A 16,933-nucleotide genomic window follows, 5' to 3' on the forward strand; every position below is an offset into this window, starting at 1 on the left:
TATTTGTAATTGGTAATTAATTAAATGTTCATTGTAGTTCGATTTTTTTCAGGACATTGTGATTTTAATTGTAATTGTAATGTTCTGAAAAAATGTTAATTTTGTAATTCAAACTTGCGTAATGTAATTGATTCAACTCTGGTGCCCACTACGCAGTTTAAAGTTGACTCGCCTTATTCTATAACTATTTTCGCGATTTTGTTCTAGTTTGTATCGTCTGTTGTTTTGGCTTTGCGTCGACACGATCTGTTCTTAATTTGCTACAGACACGCGGCGGTAAAGTTTTCTCACAGCACCGCGGCCCAAAATATAACATAAATGTACGCAGCTTGCCGGTAGCATAAGTTATTATTCCAATAGCCGCTAGCTGTGCACTAGTGCCCAAACAGAAAACAATCCACATATTAGTCACCGCCCAAACGGCAGCTCCAAACTGTCAGGCTCCAACACCCATTGAACATTACAGAATCAAATTATCTAGCATTCTACCTGCTACAGCCTCGTTAACTAAGTTGAAGGCTAGCTAGCACGTTTATACATTGGAATATGCAGGTCCAGCTCTTTTTAGTATGTAAAATTTTATAATAAAATCAAATCTGAAAAAAAAATTAAAAAGTTGGTTAGAACATTTCAATGAAAACATAATATTAGGTTTCTGCGATATATTCCTCTTTGACCCAATAACCGATTTGTTGAAAACAAGTGTTCGCACAAAGTGAAAATTGTTGCAGTGGCTGATTTAAACTTAACGCTTAAAAAAAGAATATTAAAAAATAACAAAAATTCATCTATATTGCAATTGTAGCAACCAACGACACACGCGTTGTGTCCAACATTGCGATAAAATCTGTTTCGAAGTGCCGAAGGCTAATCGGCTGTATAGTTACTAATCTCTTTCTTGTGTTTATTGCCAAACACTTATGTGAAGGTAAAATATATGGACTGTTTTGATTAAACATGTGGCCGACATGCGGTATATGTGAAAATATATTTTATAAACTATAAAAGCCACCTAAAAGCATTTTTATAGCCCAAAAATATAAGTGTAATAAATGGTCCGTTAACTTAAGCCGGCTAAAACACAAACGACGCACAAGAAAGTGAAGGATGACTGTAATAGGCGACGTTTCTAGGCCAAGTATCAATGGGGCGTCAGAATTCAAAGCCCATAACATTTCGTTCGGCAAAGAGAGCGCCAGTCGCCCGTAGACGGGTCTAAGACAAGCCATATTGATTATTGCCAGGGAAGAAAACTAGTGGTGACAAAATGTTTTTTTCGAGTCCCAAGTGGCTTCGGCAAAATGTCAGGTTCACTGGAGAGCTATCAATGAAATGTGTTGTCGGTATCTGTTGTTTTCCCGCAAGACCAATGATCATGAGAAAAGTGATTTTGATGGCCCAAAGGAAACCAAGCATTTTGCTCGTTGAGCGTTTTTTTTTCTTCTATAGGTCTGGCGTGATTTCTTTTGTACAAACATTTGAAGTTATGAAAAAAGAAAGTGAAAGGTTTTGAGTTTCACTGTAGCATGTTTTCTCTCTTCAGCTTTCTGTTTACGCCATCTGGCCATAACAAATAAACTTAATTATCATCCAGTTGCCAAAGTTATTTGGGCAAGCCGCATGGTGCGTATTTTGTTTCGCGTTTCTGCGCTGGTCGTTTATTAGGACAGTGGTTCTAAACCTGTGGTACACGTATCACTGGTGGTACGCGAAGATTATCAGGTTGTACTATCAGCTTTTAGGTCTTTTGTGACGTTTAGAAATTGAATGTAAGTTATATTCCCCCTTGTCACGTTTAATTATGCTATAATATAGGGTCTACGACGAGCTCTACTAAAGCGTTTTTATCAATTATTTTGACAATAATAAACAAGTTAATTTGGGCGAACTATTTTTTCAAAAACTTGGCGGTAAAACACAAGGCGATTTACGGTCAGAAAAGGGTTTAAACCACTAGTTTAGATTAACAGACGAATATACTTTAAATACCAGGTGTTGAAAATCTTTAGAGTTAGATTCCGTTTATGGTATAATTCGATAAAAGCGTGGATTATGGGTAACTTAAGTCATTTTATATTGTGTTAACATTACCCGCATAAATTGTTGCTATAGTTTTGCTCGCCGCTGTCGTTAAAAAGAACTAGACGATGACTATTGTGTTATTTTAACACATGGAGTGCTAGTTGATGCAACCAGCGGTGTTGGTATGGAATATGCAGGCCAGTGGTTCTTAATTTGTTTTTGCTGCGAAACTTTCTGTTATTTTGGAGACACATAGGTGAGACTGAATACACACTGTCCATTAAATAACTGTTGACATTATGGTATTTACTTATTGTTGTGAGTGTTAACTAAGCTGATAAATTTTAATATTGAATTGCAGCTAAATAGTGCATCTGAAAATTTGGCCACAATGTTTTGCGAAATTATAGAATTTAATATCTCTGGATTAACCAATCAAGTTCTTTTTAAATAAAGTAAAGTCGACTTTGGATATCATAAGTTGCTCAACAACTCTGATTTTCAAATGGAAAAAGAAGGAATATTGACTCATTTATTGTCTAGTTTGTTCACCTTTACTGTATTCAGCGCTATCTTATTAACTCAGGCACAAAGTCCACTTGATGAGAGGAAAGTGTTCAAACGAATGCCTACGCGCTTGACACAGCAAGAAAATGTTTCAAATCACAACGCGTGTAACAGTAACCTTTCGTTCGTGCCCTCCATCGGTCCTGTCGTCCTATTTGACGCCAAAACTTCAACATCGCCGGTTCAGTTTATTCTCTCCAAGCGCTACTACGAAATAGGAAGGGCGATCCGAATACAGTTGTTTACCACTTTGGGTAATTATACCAAGTTGCCATTAATTCAACGTTTTTTCATACAAGCTCACAAAGATAACACCACTGAAGTGGTTGGGGAATTTAACACAAGTTTGTCTGATTTTGATATTTCCGTGTTGTCTTGCGGTAATATCACACAAAAGGACACAGTCGTCCAAGATCATTACACATTTAGGTAAGTACAAAGTTTCGGTATTAATTGTAAGTTTGAATAACTCTTGTTACTGCTCTTAAAAAAACAAATTATGCTTTATTGATAGAATACGGCAAATTGTGAATATATATTGGACACCACCGGCTCACGAAAGCTTTCATGAGAAAATACGCTTTCATGCTAACGTTCGCATTTCTACCAACGAAACATGGCGAGGATTGTCATCCTTTGAAGTAGTTCCTAAAATGCGGGGTAAGAAGCCAAAATAACCATCACAATAAAAGTGTTTTAAGCATTTTTTGATCTCAGACTATCGTAGTGTGTATGACTCTTCATATCCCTTAAGTAAATTACAACATTCTTGTAAAAACAATATACTCTTGAAAAAATAAGTACAAACATAAACCAGGAGCTGTCAATTTATAGAGTGCGTTGTCGGAAAAGGAAGCTCCTATCGGGGTACAGCACACACTACAAACTCAGGGATAGAGTGTCAGCGGTGGGATTCAAACAAACCGCACAGTCATTTCACGTAAGAAATCTTATCTGCCACACAGCGCATAAGACAACTATATTTTGATCACCTGTTTGCTTGTCACTTAGAAATCCAACACAATATCCGGAAGCTGGTCTTGTCAGCAACTTTTGTCGCAACAGTGACAACGATTCGTGGCCGTGGTGCTACACAACAGACCCCGACCATAAAAATCGCTACGAGGCCTGCCAAATACCTGAATGTTAGTTTTGCATGTCGAAACTTAGTGTAATTGTACGACAATTTTAATTTTTTAATGTTGTTTCTGAACACTTCAAATTGTATAATGATTTTATTAAAATCAAGGATACCTATTAATCCAGGTAGCGACAATCTGCCAGACTTCTTTTACCCTTTTGGAGTACACGAAGGCGATGACGCTTTACTGCAAAATGCATCGTTTTCGCCATTGACGCCGTTTATGCACACTGTAAAAATGAAGGCAATTAATTTGACGTCGTTTCAGGTAATGCCGTTTAAAATTGTTCATACAAGTTGGATGAAGTAATAGTCAAATCAATATAACTTTTAGGTTTATGAAAATGGATTGGTGACGTTCAACAATGCATCTGGGTTGGATCCATCCCTTCCCGCCAAGTTTTCGTCTCAAGTGTAAGACAATAAAACTCAGCATAGGTTATTTTAATGTGAAACGCATCGATTGGTCCCAACCCTTTTCTGAGTCAACAAAGTCTCGCGTCGAGTTTTGCAATATTGCCGCCATTGTGCCACTTATTGCCTTTCAATTGCCACTTATAGCGAACTCCAGAATGTTGATAAGATATATAAAGCAAACGTAGAAATGTTTTTAATCTGTATGTTGAAAGCTAGTATTGTTTTTCCGTGACGACTTGCCGGTTCTCGCTTTCTACAGCGAAAGTCAGCCACCCATGACAGATCCAACGATAATTGCTCCGTTCTGGACCAAAGTCAACCGCACTAAAACGTCGACGGGTACGTCACTTGTGTTCTACCAACAAAGCAACGATAAAACTCTCCTGCTTCGCGCCACTGACGACATCAAATCACTCGCTTCTAAAGCATACAACACCAATTACTCGATTGATTCGTTCCAAGCAAAGTTTGTTTTGGTCGTCACCTGGTATGTGATGCGACTGTTGTTTTTGTAGTGTTATATATTGTTACGCTTTAATACTTTTGTTAATTGAAAAAATTAAAGTTTTATTTATTCAAATTTGACCTTCATTTTGACAGCACCCATCTTTGTTGACTGCCAGGTTAGTTATGGCGTGTAAACTGCCTATTGTATTACAAAATACAACAAAAACTTCACGTTATCTTTGTTTATGCAAAGCAACCTATATAGTAAAATTCGTCGAAATAACCCTAAAAAACAATAGAGTAGCGTACAAAACATGTTTGAACGTATGTTGGTTTGAAACATTTGTTTTGCTCTACTCGAGTCAAACACCGTGGAGCGTAGTCGCCCAAACACTTCATTTTTTAATTTTTAGGTATCTCGTTAACAACAACGAATCTATGTCAACACCGAAAAGCGGAAACATTTTTCAAATGGTTTTAGCAGAAGACAACGAACATACCTTCCTTATACTTAATTATAAAATGAAAAACTGGACAGAAAATGTTCGAGCTCAAGTAAGTTTTAAAGTTTTGAAAAAACATTGTTTATCAAACGATCAATTAACGATGCACTGTAAATCTTTTTTACCTAAAATGTATTCGGACTGACAAGTTTCGTATTTCAAAGGTTGGTTACGACGTGGGAAATGGTCAACATACAAACGTAGCGACGATAGATATAAATACGGCCAAGAGTCTCTCTAAGTACGTTGCTGAAAGAAGCAATGTTGGCACTGCTGGTCGATGGATGTTGGATGTTTCTCCACCTTGTTTGTGCGATAAAAACGCGATAGGCCCTGTGTCTGGTAGTGGGGACTCAACCCGTCCAATTGACACTTTTACAAAAACCTTTAACAGTAGAAATTTCCTAGCAACTATGACTACTTCGCAGGTGTTTTGTGAATCAAATCCTTGCAATAACGGAGGTTATTGTCAGCCAAAGCCTGACGGGTGAGCTTATAGTTTTAAAGATATCCTTGCGTGACGCGTTGCCCACCTAAAGCTTATCTTTTCAAGGCATCTAATCGACCTGTTTGCTGTAACTTTATAGCATAAGTGGCAGATCAATATCCCACCCATACTATTTCGTGTGTAATCTTATTTTATTTATCGTTAACCAATATTTTCCAAAAATGTGACGCTACAAACCATAACCAAACTATTTTCATGTTAGATTCGCATGTAAGTGTGTCTCTGGATATACTGGGACGACTTGCTCCCTCAACATAAACGATTGCGTCGGTGAGCCTTGTCTCAATGGGGGTACTTGTGTTGATCAAGTTAATGATTTTACGTATGTTTGAGTGCAACATGTTTTAATTTGAATTTTTTGTGTGTAGCAACTTTAATCAACTTTCAATAAAAGTTATACAACATTTTCAGGTGTTCCTGTCGAACTCCTTATGTGGGTAAAAGATGCGAGAAACTTACAGTTTGTCCAAACATTACCTGTCACAATCATGGTATTTTATTGTTTTACTTTTTTATTATTTTTTTATTATTGGATCCTATGAATGGTTATATGTTAAGGTATTTGCAAAGTCGAAAAGGAAAATGGTATAAATTGCGTGTGTCAACCGGGCTATATGGGCGAGAAGTGCGCTACATATGTTTGCTTGGACGGGCATTGTTCTAATGCAACTTCCTGCGTGCTTGTCAGTACTGGAGACCACAACTGCACTTGTTACGGAGAAAGCCCTATTTGTTTGACAACGGTAATGGTTCGTTTGCAATGAGCAGTTTTGTGTTCGGGAAATTAATGTCTGTCGACAATATATCTATATGCAGACTTTATCTACGGACAGGAAAGAAACATAAAAAAAACTAGATTTATTAATGTTAACTGATTTAATATTGATTAATGTAAAGTGCTTTAATAAGTAGTTAAAATCATAAACCTTGCCGTTGGACCTTATGCGGCAGAAACTTATTTAAACAATTTTTGCTTGTTAAATATTGAATATATTGATGATGAGAAACTTTTATATATTATTACAAATGTTTTAGAGACCGTCTGAAACCTTTTCAACAATTCCAACAACAGGAAATGGTGAGAATGTTTTTTATTTATTTATTTGGATACAGTATATGTGCGAACCGTGTCTTCAGATATAACATTATACCCATCTGTTTAAATGAGGGTTAAATGGAAGTTAAATTAAGTAACTTAGAAAATTACTATATTTGTTATATTACCTTATAGCATTACTTTGCTTCAAACTTGCCCAAGAGCTTTTTAAGTTGTTTCGCTGCTTGTGTGAGAAAACCGCAACACGCAGTACCACATAAAATGCGCTGCGCTGCGCACATACTTATTTCGATATGATGAGGCCTTAAGTAAAATGTAGCAAAGTGCGCTTGTTGCTTGGCTTATTTGCAAGGTAACTAGTATGAATTTACAAGACATTTATCCCGAGAGCATGCAATGAGTTAAACAACAGAAACAAACACGCATAACCAAGGCAAGTTTTACGTTGGGCTGAGCTTATTTTTTCTGTTGCCTAAGATTCATTGGCACCGCGTAAAGTTCCGGACGACTTGTGTTAAACCTACCAATCATTTAAAGCTCAAAAAATACGTGTTTTGCTTAGTGTTGGCTATATACAATATACAAGTGTTTAAATTTTACAGCAATTTTACCATCCGAGAATTAAAAAAATGAAAGTACATTTGTATTTTTATTTGTAGAACTATTATAAACCAATATTGTAGGTATAACTTCCAGTATGTTTAACTTTTTTTTTTTGTTTAAGAATGTAATTTGGCCCAGAGTTATTGGTGGTAATTTAACAATGCATATGTGTTGATAACAAGTATCGGGAAAAAGGGATCCGTTTTCTGGTAATATTTTAAGAAAAAAGGCCCCGTCGATATCATGTCAAGTTTTTCGTCATTCAAACAAAACATTAAAATGAATTTAAACTAGATAAACGAAAGCATCTGCAAGTATTTTTCTAAATGTGTTTTAGGCGGCTAGCTCAGTGTTGACTCAGACTCTTCACAAAACGCGAATGATGCTTATTATTCGAGTTTTAATTAAATTATAGGATGAAACGTAACTTAAAAACATTACTCTAGTTTGCTCTTAAGTTCGCAGAAAGAAAACAAGAGAATACAGTATTTTTGTTGTTAACAGTTTCGTGTTCTGCTGAACGCATTGGGTCAAACTATCAAGGTTACATTGTATGGAAAGAAACATTATCGAAAAATGTTATTTATGCACGATGTCCAACTCCAAGCGACCAGTTTGCGTCTCGTCTTTGGTAAGTACCCGGCACAGAGGCGACACAGTGTGAGGTACATAGGATAGGGACAGTTATTAACTCATCTATACCTGGTTTAAGTTAACTTATTTAAGTTTGAAAATTCTCAGAACACGTTGTGGAGTTAAATAGATACCAGAAGAACTTGTTTAGCTTACTATGCCTGGTAGCAACAGCATATTTATTTACATTTGAAACCAATTGTAGTGACGGATATTTCGGATGGAGACCGCCTAACATGAGCAATTGTCAAAATTTGTCCCCAACAAGTGTGTTCTTTCAGGGACTTTTTCTAAGTACGATAACAGCGGGTAAGCAGCTTGGTTTTGATGTAGTCAAGTATAAATTAACGCTATCCAAATTTACATACAACAAAAAGTGCAAATGCTTCCAGAAAACGCATCAACAATAGTCAGCCAACTTGCCAAACTCACAAGCAAACAACCTGGTTCGTTAACTGCATTTGATGTTGGTAACGTGGCATCTGTTCTCTTGCGGGCAGTTAATGTCATCGTTCATTTAAACCAGTCATTGGCAAGTAATATTCTCGGGACAATTAGTAATGTGCTTTTCAGCTCTGACAAAGAGAGGTCTCTCGCCGGTCAGCTAACTTCAGCTAATGTTTTGTAAGTAATTTAATATTTTGAAGCTAGATAAAAACTTTTATTTCCTGTAGTCACGTTTATTTATTTCGATGTTTAAAATAAAACTTTAATATATTTTTTCATAATAGGATGGTTAAAGCCATAGAAAGAACCGCTTTTAAATTGAAATCAAGTTCAGCAAACACCACTCAGGTTCAATCCACGTCTCTAAACATGATTGTTACTAATTCTCCGATACCTGCTTCGGGTTTTTTGTTTTCCCTTTCTCCCCTCAATGTCGTAAGTTGTTTGATGAGATTTCTTAAAAGCCGTTATGCACAAATTTTATTTCGCTGTATCTAGACAACTTTGGACGAATTTCATGACAGACGCTTCGAAAAAGTCCAGGCTTCAATAGTTTTGCCAGCAACTATATTCCCGAATTTAGAATCCATCGTGCGATCGGTACAATTTGTCGCTTACAAAAATTCCAAATTATTCAAGGTTATTATTATCCTTTTCTGTTCTATTTTGTGTATTTTTTATTTTTTCACTACACTGCTTTCACCACATAAATTGGATTGAAGTTTTCAGGGAAGTGGGATATAGGTGGAAATTCGAAGAAACTCGTGCTAAGCGATCAAGTTATCAGCGCTTCTATAGGTACAAGTTTACTGCTAATTTTGTATGTTTTGAGTGTGGTGGGGGCAAATGATATGTGTGTAGCAATTATATATTGAGGCTTTGTTGCGTTTTAAACAAGATGGCGATCGGTGTGCGCCCCAAAAAAAGAGAAAAAAAGGAAAAGGTTGCGTAGAGATCGAAAACAATTTTGTTTGTTCAATATTATACTAACTTCGATCCATGATTTGGCTAGGAATCTTGTAATTTTAAATTTTAGAAAACTAGGTGAAATGAAAAAATGGAGGAGAAAATAATAAGATATGTCCCTGTAGTCCACCCATCCATGTAACCAAAACATGGTGAATGCCCAGTAATCTATTCACAAATGTGTCATAAAAGTCACTCACCGACATAGCGTGGGTTAAAAATATTCCAACTAATTTATTTCACGCTTTCGATTGAAATTGTGCCATCTTATCTGTTCCAAACCTGTTATTGTACAAAGAAACGCCGAAATCGGGAATCAAGTAATATTGAGTAGTTTTACTTTAGTTCTGAGTCCGGCTTAAGCTAAATAAAGCGAATCCATCGAGTCCCAAGTCCGACTCCACAGCCCTGCTTGTACCAACCAACGATGTAGCCTAAAATAATAAATAATTAATTACTGTCATTTTTTGTTAAAACAGGGAATAATACTGTACACAACCTGTCTGAGCCTATTACGGTTACAATTGCTCACAACTCTACTTCAAAACCATACTGCGTGTTTTGGAAACCCCCGGCAAGTTTTTTTTATATTCTGGGTCTGGTTAAAAATTTGCAAGCGTAACGTGCTTTCAACTCCTAATAGATGGATTTTGAGTCAGAGGGATATTGGTCGAGTGATGGCTGTGAAACATTACAAAACGGCACCAACCGAACCATATGCAAGTGCGACCATCTAACCAACTTTGCTGTGCTCCTGGTAACTTTTGTTTATTGTCCAGATATGACAACCTGATTTTTATAACTGGCCAATGAGTTGGGTTTTAAGACATAATTATTTTGAATTATTAGGACATATATCAGACGCAAGATACATTTCCTGAAATACACAACAAACTTTTACGACTCCTCACCTACATTGGATGCGGAGTTTCTATCTTGGGACTGGTCCTTACTATTATTTCATACGCATTATTTGGGTACTAAAACTTATTTTTTAATATTCCGAAGTCCCTAATAATTTATAAGAAAATACCTATTTTGTTCGCAGAAAACTTCACAAAGATGTTCCATCAAAAATATTAATGAGCCTCTGTATAGCTCTTATTTTTGTCAACATTTTCTTTCTTTGTGGACGCGTGGCTTATGACAAGTATGAAGCAGTTAAAATATATTTGGTCTATGAAAAACTAACCATTTATGATGGAAATGTACTTGCAGCCCAATTTCGTGTGTTACCGTAGCTGCTTTACTTCATTATTTTCTCCTGTGCGCTTTGATGTGGATGGGTCTTGAAGCTCTCAATATGTACATTGCACTTATTCGAGTATTCAACGCCTATTATCGAAAGTATTACCTGAAGCTCTCTATTGCAGGATGGGGTAAGATCAACTCGCGATTTCGTAACCACTGTAAAGTCAACTTGATGTTATGTGTGTAGCCTATATTGCTATAATGAAGTTTAAATTATTAGATGTTAACGTTGGGATGGTAATATACTTTGTAAAAAAATAATCAACAACAATTAGTATAAGGACGAGCAATAGAATTGCAACATAATAGTCAATTAATTTAAATACAAGCGCTAATGAAATTGTCACATTTCGTTTTTTATAACATGGTCTATCCACGGAGCTAGCAAAATTTAAACAAGGCTAGCAAATTTACACGGACGTGTTACAACTTAATGTGCAATAAGGAATAAGATCTAAATTGTTTCATTTTGTTGAAGGACGCGCAATTTAAAAAAAATTGCAAATTGTCGCGCTTATTGCAGTTTTATTTCGTCGGACAATACGCCAGTAGTTCTTTACAAGTAAGAATTAAACTGGTATATACTCTATTTAACATGGGCAACGCCGGTTTAGAATTGAACTGGTTATTACTCTGTTAAATTTGGAAAACCTTACGCCGGGTATTTCGTCTATAGGATTGTATTTTTCATTAAAAAGGTGATATTTACCCTCAGCAGCTGTCGGGCTCCACTTCTAAAAGAGTGGGTGTTATGATAAATGAGATGTATTTCATAATGCCAGCTGAGTGTTTCTCAAGTTGGGTCGTTGGACAACCTTTACCATTTTCATTTTTTGAATATAGGTGTTCCTTTAATATTCGTAAGTGTTGCAATTGGGACACATTTCTGGTTGGAACCCAGTTACATCCACAAACCGCAACATAACATGTAAGTTGTAACCTAATATAAAATTATTAACACCCATCAGGTTTGCTTTTACTTGCAATGTTAAAATATTTTATTCACAGTTGCTGGTTACGACCCACAATCTTGTATGGGACATTGATCGGACCGTTCGGCGTCGTCTTCATTTTTAACTGTATAATATTTTTTCTTGTCCTTGGTCAGTTGCTTGGAATGTCGTCGCGTCGAAAGTTGTCAAAGCGCGACTCGCGACGAGTAAAAAAACCAAGCAAGCGTGAAAATGCACGCAAGTTCAGAGGAGCCGTTGGTGAGTTTTATGCCCCCGTCTTCGTGTCAACCATTCAACAATAAATCGCCATATTTTACGTTAGGTTTATTGGCATTGCTCGGCATAGCGTGGGGCTTGGCGTTCGTCGAGATTGGAGAAGCCAGCTTGACTCTGTCCTACGCCTTCGTAATACTCAACTCCACCCAAGGTATATAAGACGTTTTTCAACGATTTCACAGCGTGAAACCCGTGCTAATCTCAAGCGCAAAACATTTTCCTTAAATGCAACTCACTCAGCCTTTTATTAAAATATGAAATAAAATGTATAACGTGATTGTTTTAACAGTAAAATGTTCAATGCAATATGTCATTATGGTTTTGCAATCACCTGCAATAAGCATACTTTTCCCGAAATTATTAAACACCACACAGTTTGTATTATAGTTTTTATTGCGTCTTTTTAATTATATATTCTCATAGGTCTGTGGGTTTTCATTTTCCATTGCTTTTTGAAAGCTGATATTTGCAAAGGCTGGCGTCAAGTGTTTCAAAGCAAAAAAGATTTTGAACCACGGTCGTTGTCTAAGCAATGGACAAGGTATGTTACTTTTCTATTGTGTTAGTATCATGCATCAGGGCCGGTTCCAGGATTTTTGACTAAATAAGGCATACATTTTATTAAAAAATACGTCACAAAGAAAAAACCTCACAAAACAAGTACCTTTATGAAACCTGCTGTTTATGCTAAAACTCGTGCTCAAATGTTTAACTGAAATCTATTATATATCGAAGTGTTGCTTAAGCTCTCATCTATCACGCCTCACTTTCAGATATTTAATTGTCACCATGCCAAAAGCAGTTCTCTGTCGACGGCAAGATTTTTTAAACTGAGTTTCTTTTCTTACTGTGCATATTCACCGGCGATGAAAAATGTACAAACGACATCACAAAAATATAAAAAAATAATAGAGAACTCGTGCGCAATCATGCAAGTGAAGTCGAGTTTTAATCACGTGAAGCACAACAAATTGAAATAATTGATTTATTTCGGCGTCAAACGGGGTAAACTATGCTAGTAATTAAAAATAGGTTAGCTTAAGGCGCAAACAAAATTACAATTACGAACAGTAGGCTAAAGACATGAAAAAACAGTTTAAGACATGAAAAAACAGTTTTGCCCCTGTTACCCATCACACAGATTCCCAGCCACGGATTCCAGCAATCTTAAAAAAGTGATGGGTCTAAAACTTTTTTTTTAGGTCATAAATTTATTAATACAAAAAGGACGTTAACGTAGATATAATTTCAACCTGAAGGTCCGCCTGCGTTGCATAACTTTTAGCCGACTTACATTCACACCAAATTTAGTTGGCCCATAGAATTGCGCCAAAATTCTGTAGTATGTATAGTGATTCAACCATTGTTGTAATATCACTAGGCCGGCAATATTTCACGCCACATGACGTCACTTACAGGGTTTTGTACAAGCATTTTAGAAGCAGTGGGGCGTGCAGGAAGTGGTGGCAGCTTTTAGTTCACTGCGTAATAAATGGTTTTAAACAAACAGACAATTAAAAAAGATACATAAGAATAAGATATTCTATTACTTTAAAATAAAATGCGAATGAAACAGCGCCAAACACAAAACTTATTATATGTTCGAGTCGCCGAACATAAAGATTGTAAGCTTTAGGAGAGCTTTGATAATTGCTTTAGAAAATGTTGCACGAAAGCTACACGTTGTCGGATTGGCAGTGTTTGAATCACCCTAATTAATTTCATTAAACTACAAATAGAGGTAGTCCTGGAGATAAGAGGGAAAGGGGCAGATGCATCTTTCTTAACTAGATTCCATTCTATTCCACAAACGCCAAAAACGCAAACCTGGTTGTTTCGTTTCGTTTTGACTGTCTTCCAGCAGGTAGTACAAAACGTTGCATTCTGTGTTGTAGACAAGAAAGTGGCAATTCAAGTGTGACGACCAAGGGCAGCAGATGTACAACTACGGCGTCGAGGACCCAGTCAACCGCTTCCATTCGAGCTTTGGGTTTGTTTTAATGGAGAAAGAGTGGTCATTCAAAAACTAAAATTTTGAACTCGATCTATTTTTTTTGTTAACAAGAGTTTATTTCAGCCAATTCAGAAGGTTTAGAATCTAGATCAAGGGTTCCTAAACTTGCGACCACGCCACTTTCACGTTATATATCTAATCTCGTCCGTTTTTTTATTTTTGTGTCACCGTCACTAACGTAACCTATGTGTTTTGGTAGTGAAGTACCCATCTTATATAATAGTGAAGTACCCATTTTATATAAAACTAGCGATTTTTTTGGTTTCTTTCGACAATGTTGTGGTAATGTCTTATTCTCACGCAAAGTTACTTTTTTCTAACTTAAACAGTACAACAAGTAGTGTGGAAATTAGTTAAAGCAAGTTATAACAATTAATTTGAAACGCAAAATAACATAAATGAACAAACATTATGTTTTCAAAATGCTAAGTTATTTGACATTTGGGAACATCGATAAAAGCCACGATGCAAAGTAGTAATCTAATGTGTATACTTGAGTGCACCCAGGCCCCAGGGCCACCAAGGACAGCAACGGGACATACTATGTCCTAAACCGGTGGTCGGCAACCACTGGTCCGCGGACCGGTTCCGGTCCGCGAGGAGTTGGTTACCGGTCCGTAGCAGGGTAATATATTAAGCACTCGTGAGGTTCAAAACAAACCAGTGTGCTGTGACCAAATGAGATGCATTGAAAAACGATTTATTATTTTGATGTTCAGGCAGGAAAGTGTTAGACACAAGCGTATGCATTTTAATTAGTTCATTGAAAAAATGTTTTAATAAACTACCTTTACTGAGCATTTGTTGTTTTAAGCCGGTCCGCGGAAAATTTTAAGTTTCAAACCGGTCCGCAGGGCCAAAAAGGTTGCCTACCCCTGTCCTAAACTAAACAGAAATCCATAAACAGTCTTACGACGTTTAGCATTAATTCGCAAGAAAATAACCGGTTATTGAAGCCGTAGTGCAAAAATTTGAATATTTACATACAATTCACCAAAATCAATACGTTCTGACGTTTAAACATTTGTAAAAGTAAACACATTTGTCAGGCAAATCATGTATGTTTTTGTAGTGGCGTGTCGCCGAGTTAAAACAAAATATTAGTAATCATGGGCCGATCCAAGAGGAGGGCAAGAGGCCATGACCTACAAGACTATATTTTTTACCATTTTGCTTAAACAAAGGCAATTTTTTTGCAATGGCTAATGGATTTTTAGTATATTTTAAAGCGTTTTGGGGTATAATATTTTAAGCAAACCTGCTTAGCATAACAGGTTGTTACGTTACTTTTGCAAATTATCTCTGAAAATGTCATTCCCCGAACAAACTTCCTAGATCTGCCCCTATAGGGGGGATAAAAATGAACTGCAAAAAATAGTTAAAACTAGTCTTACAAGTGACCGGTTAAATAAACACACACCCGCAATTATTGTAATTTAATTTTCCTAAACAAAAACAGATTGCTCTGAGAATCGTTGTACCGATTTGGATGCAAAGACGTGCGATAAAGATAACTTGGAAAAGAAGGATCCCACATGGACCGGAGTAAACGAAACTCGTGCGTATATACACAATTACACATACTAGCAATTTGATCTTGAACAAAAATTCCAGTTTGTTCATTGTTAATTTAATGGTATAAATGCTTTTAACAGGTCGCTTTCAATCGTTGCCTGAATATACGTTCGCCGAAAAGAAACAAGTACTTCCCACCCCTACAAGATTGATACGTCGGATTCCTCGTCCTGTCATATCGCCACCCACCACTTCAGTCGCTGTGCAAACCGAACCTGCCACTCCTAACAAAAGCAAAGCACACAAATCTTTTTCAACAGGAACTAACTACGGTGAAAAGTATCGTATAATATCGTTAAACGGCGTTGATATGGATAGGTGGTCATCCTCCACTCCATGTACATCGATGCAACCTCCACAGGAAGCAGAACTGGACGCCTTTCGTACTCACCAAATTGTTTCTACATCTTCATCAAACGAAAGCGGCGTATATTCGGATAATATCAGTGGAAAATCTGACTGCGCCTTTTCGGAAGACAAACTATTTTTAGGTACGCACATTTCGTCGGAAGGCAAGAGCAGCAGTCAACAGGAAACCATATCAAAATGCTTTAAAGAAAACACTCTTGATGGAATAAGTATAGAAAGCACGTACAGCTGGACGTGTTCAGAGCAAGTAGATGGAGATTACGTGCAAATACAGTAAGCTAGCAAAAATAGTGTTTTTTAAAATTCATTATTTATTGAACAAACTTTGCTTGACAGACCTGAGCAGGAAAATGACGAACCAAAAAAGGATGAGAAAATGTGGAAACCACCAATCGTAATAAAGCGTGGCGATTGTCCACAACCTTTGGCGAATACCAGCAAAGTTCCTCATAAATCATGGAAACTTACAAACAAATTTCGTTCATGCTCCCAACCAGACATGGGAAGAAATGCTGCTGCATCCTTCAAGGAGCGACGTTCACCATCTTTTAGTGGTAAACATAAAGGAATTCCATTAGGTGAAAAACAGGTTAATCGCGAACTCAATGCGCTAAACAGTTTGAAATTTAATGCAGTAGATAACCAAACAAATTCAACCGTTGCTCCACTGGAAAATAAGATAATAGAAGTTCCTTTAAATTCAACAAATGATTCGATAAAAATGATAACATTTCGAATAAATCGAGGGAGTTTTCATGATACCTGTTCTTAAGTGCCTACGACTGGCTTTAATGTACTGTATTTTGGTTACATTATACTTTATTTTATTGTATATACTGCATATATGTGTTTTATGTTAATGAACTTTTCGCATAAAAATATAATGCACGCCACGAAAGTCAGGCTGATAATAAGATTGCTAAGCTTTAGGTAAACTGCATGGCATTAAATTAGTAATTTTATAATTAGGTTTTAACTTGGAACACCAACATTGTTAAGTTTATACAGTGCGGACCGAAATAGGCTATTAGCAAAGAGAAAATGCCAAAATATGTTTTAACAAAATTGCAATGGTTTCGAACATATGGATAGTGTCTATATAATTTTGTTTTAGTATAGAGGTGCAAAACAATTGCTTGTTACATAATTTAAAAGCGCTAATCGCCTTAAAGTTGAGTTTGTTT

General features: G+C 36.5%; 1 protein-coding gene across 1 annotated transcript; it reads left to right on the forward strand.

Moving 5' to 3' along the window:
* Positions 1-1,660: 1,660 nt before the first annotated feature.
* LOC146138161 (uncharacterized) lies at positions 1,661-16,713 on the forward strand. The gene is made up of 32 exons (XM_083393391.1): positions 1,661-3,018; positions 3,104-3,249; positions 3,424-3,529; positions 3,601-3,734; positions 3,856-3,998; positions 4,065-4,144; positions 4,407-4,634; positions 5,008-5,149; positions 5,262-5,584; positions 5,808-5,927; positions 6,017-6,096; positions 6,164-6,348; positions 6,641-6,683; positions 7,770-7,896; positions 8,104-8,207; positions 8,291-8,522; positions 8,630-8,780; positions 8,844-8,984; positions 9,068-9,143; positions 9,791-9,885; positions 9,955-10,068; positions 10,161-10,288; positions 10,360-10,461; positions 10,530-10,690; positions 11,406-11,490; positions 11,571-11,773; positions 11,838-11,942; positions 12,215-12,332; positions 13,687-13,781; positions 15,265-15,363; positions 15,461-16,022; positions 16,086-16,713. Exons 1-32 carry the CDS (start codon positions 2,528-2,530, stop codon positions 16,519-16,521), a joined length of 5,355 nt encoding a protein of 1,784 aa, XP_083249517.1. The 5' UTR covers positions 1,661-2,527; the 3' UTR covers positions 16,522-16,713.
* Positions 16,714-16,933: the final 220 nt, after the last annotated feature.

The sequence above is a fragment of the Ascidiella aspersa genome, chromosome 7, assembly GCF_963924565.1.
Source record: "Ascidiella aspersa chromosome 7, kaAscAspe10.2, whole genome shotgun sequence".
Classification (NCBI taxonomy): domain Eukaryota; kingdom Metazoa; phylum Chordata; class Ascidiacea; order Phlebobranchia; family Ascidiidae; genus Ascidiella; species Ascidiella aspersa.

Bases quoted from the DNA above. Each gene is read 5' to 3' on its own strand.
- LOC146138161 (XM_083393391.1), top strand. From the start codon at position 2,528: ATGGAAAAAGAAGGAATATTGACTCATTTATTGTCTAGTTTGTTCACC. The intron at 4,635-5,007 runs GTATGTGATGCG...TTTAATTTTTAG, and splicing joins TTTGTTTTGGTCGTCACCTG to GTATCTCGTTAACAACAACG. The intron at 10,289-10,359 runs GTACTAAAACTT...TTTTGTTCGCAG, and splicing joins ATTTCATACGCATTATTTGG to AAAACTTCACAAAGATGTTC.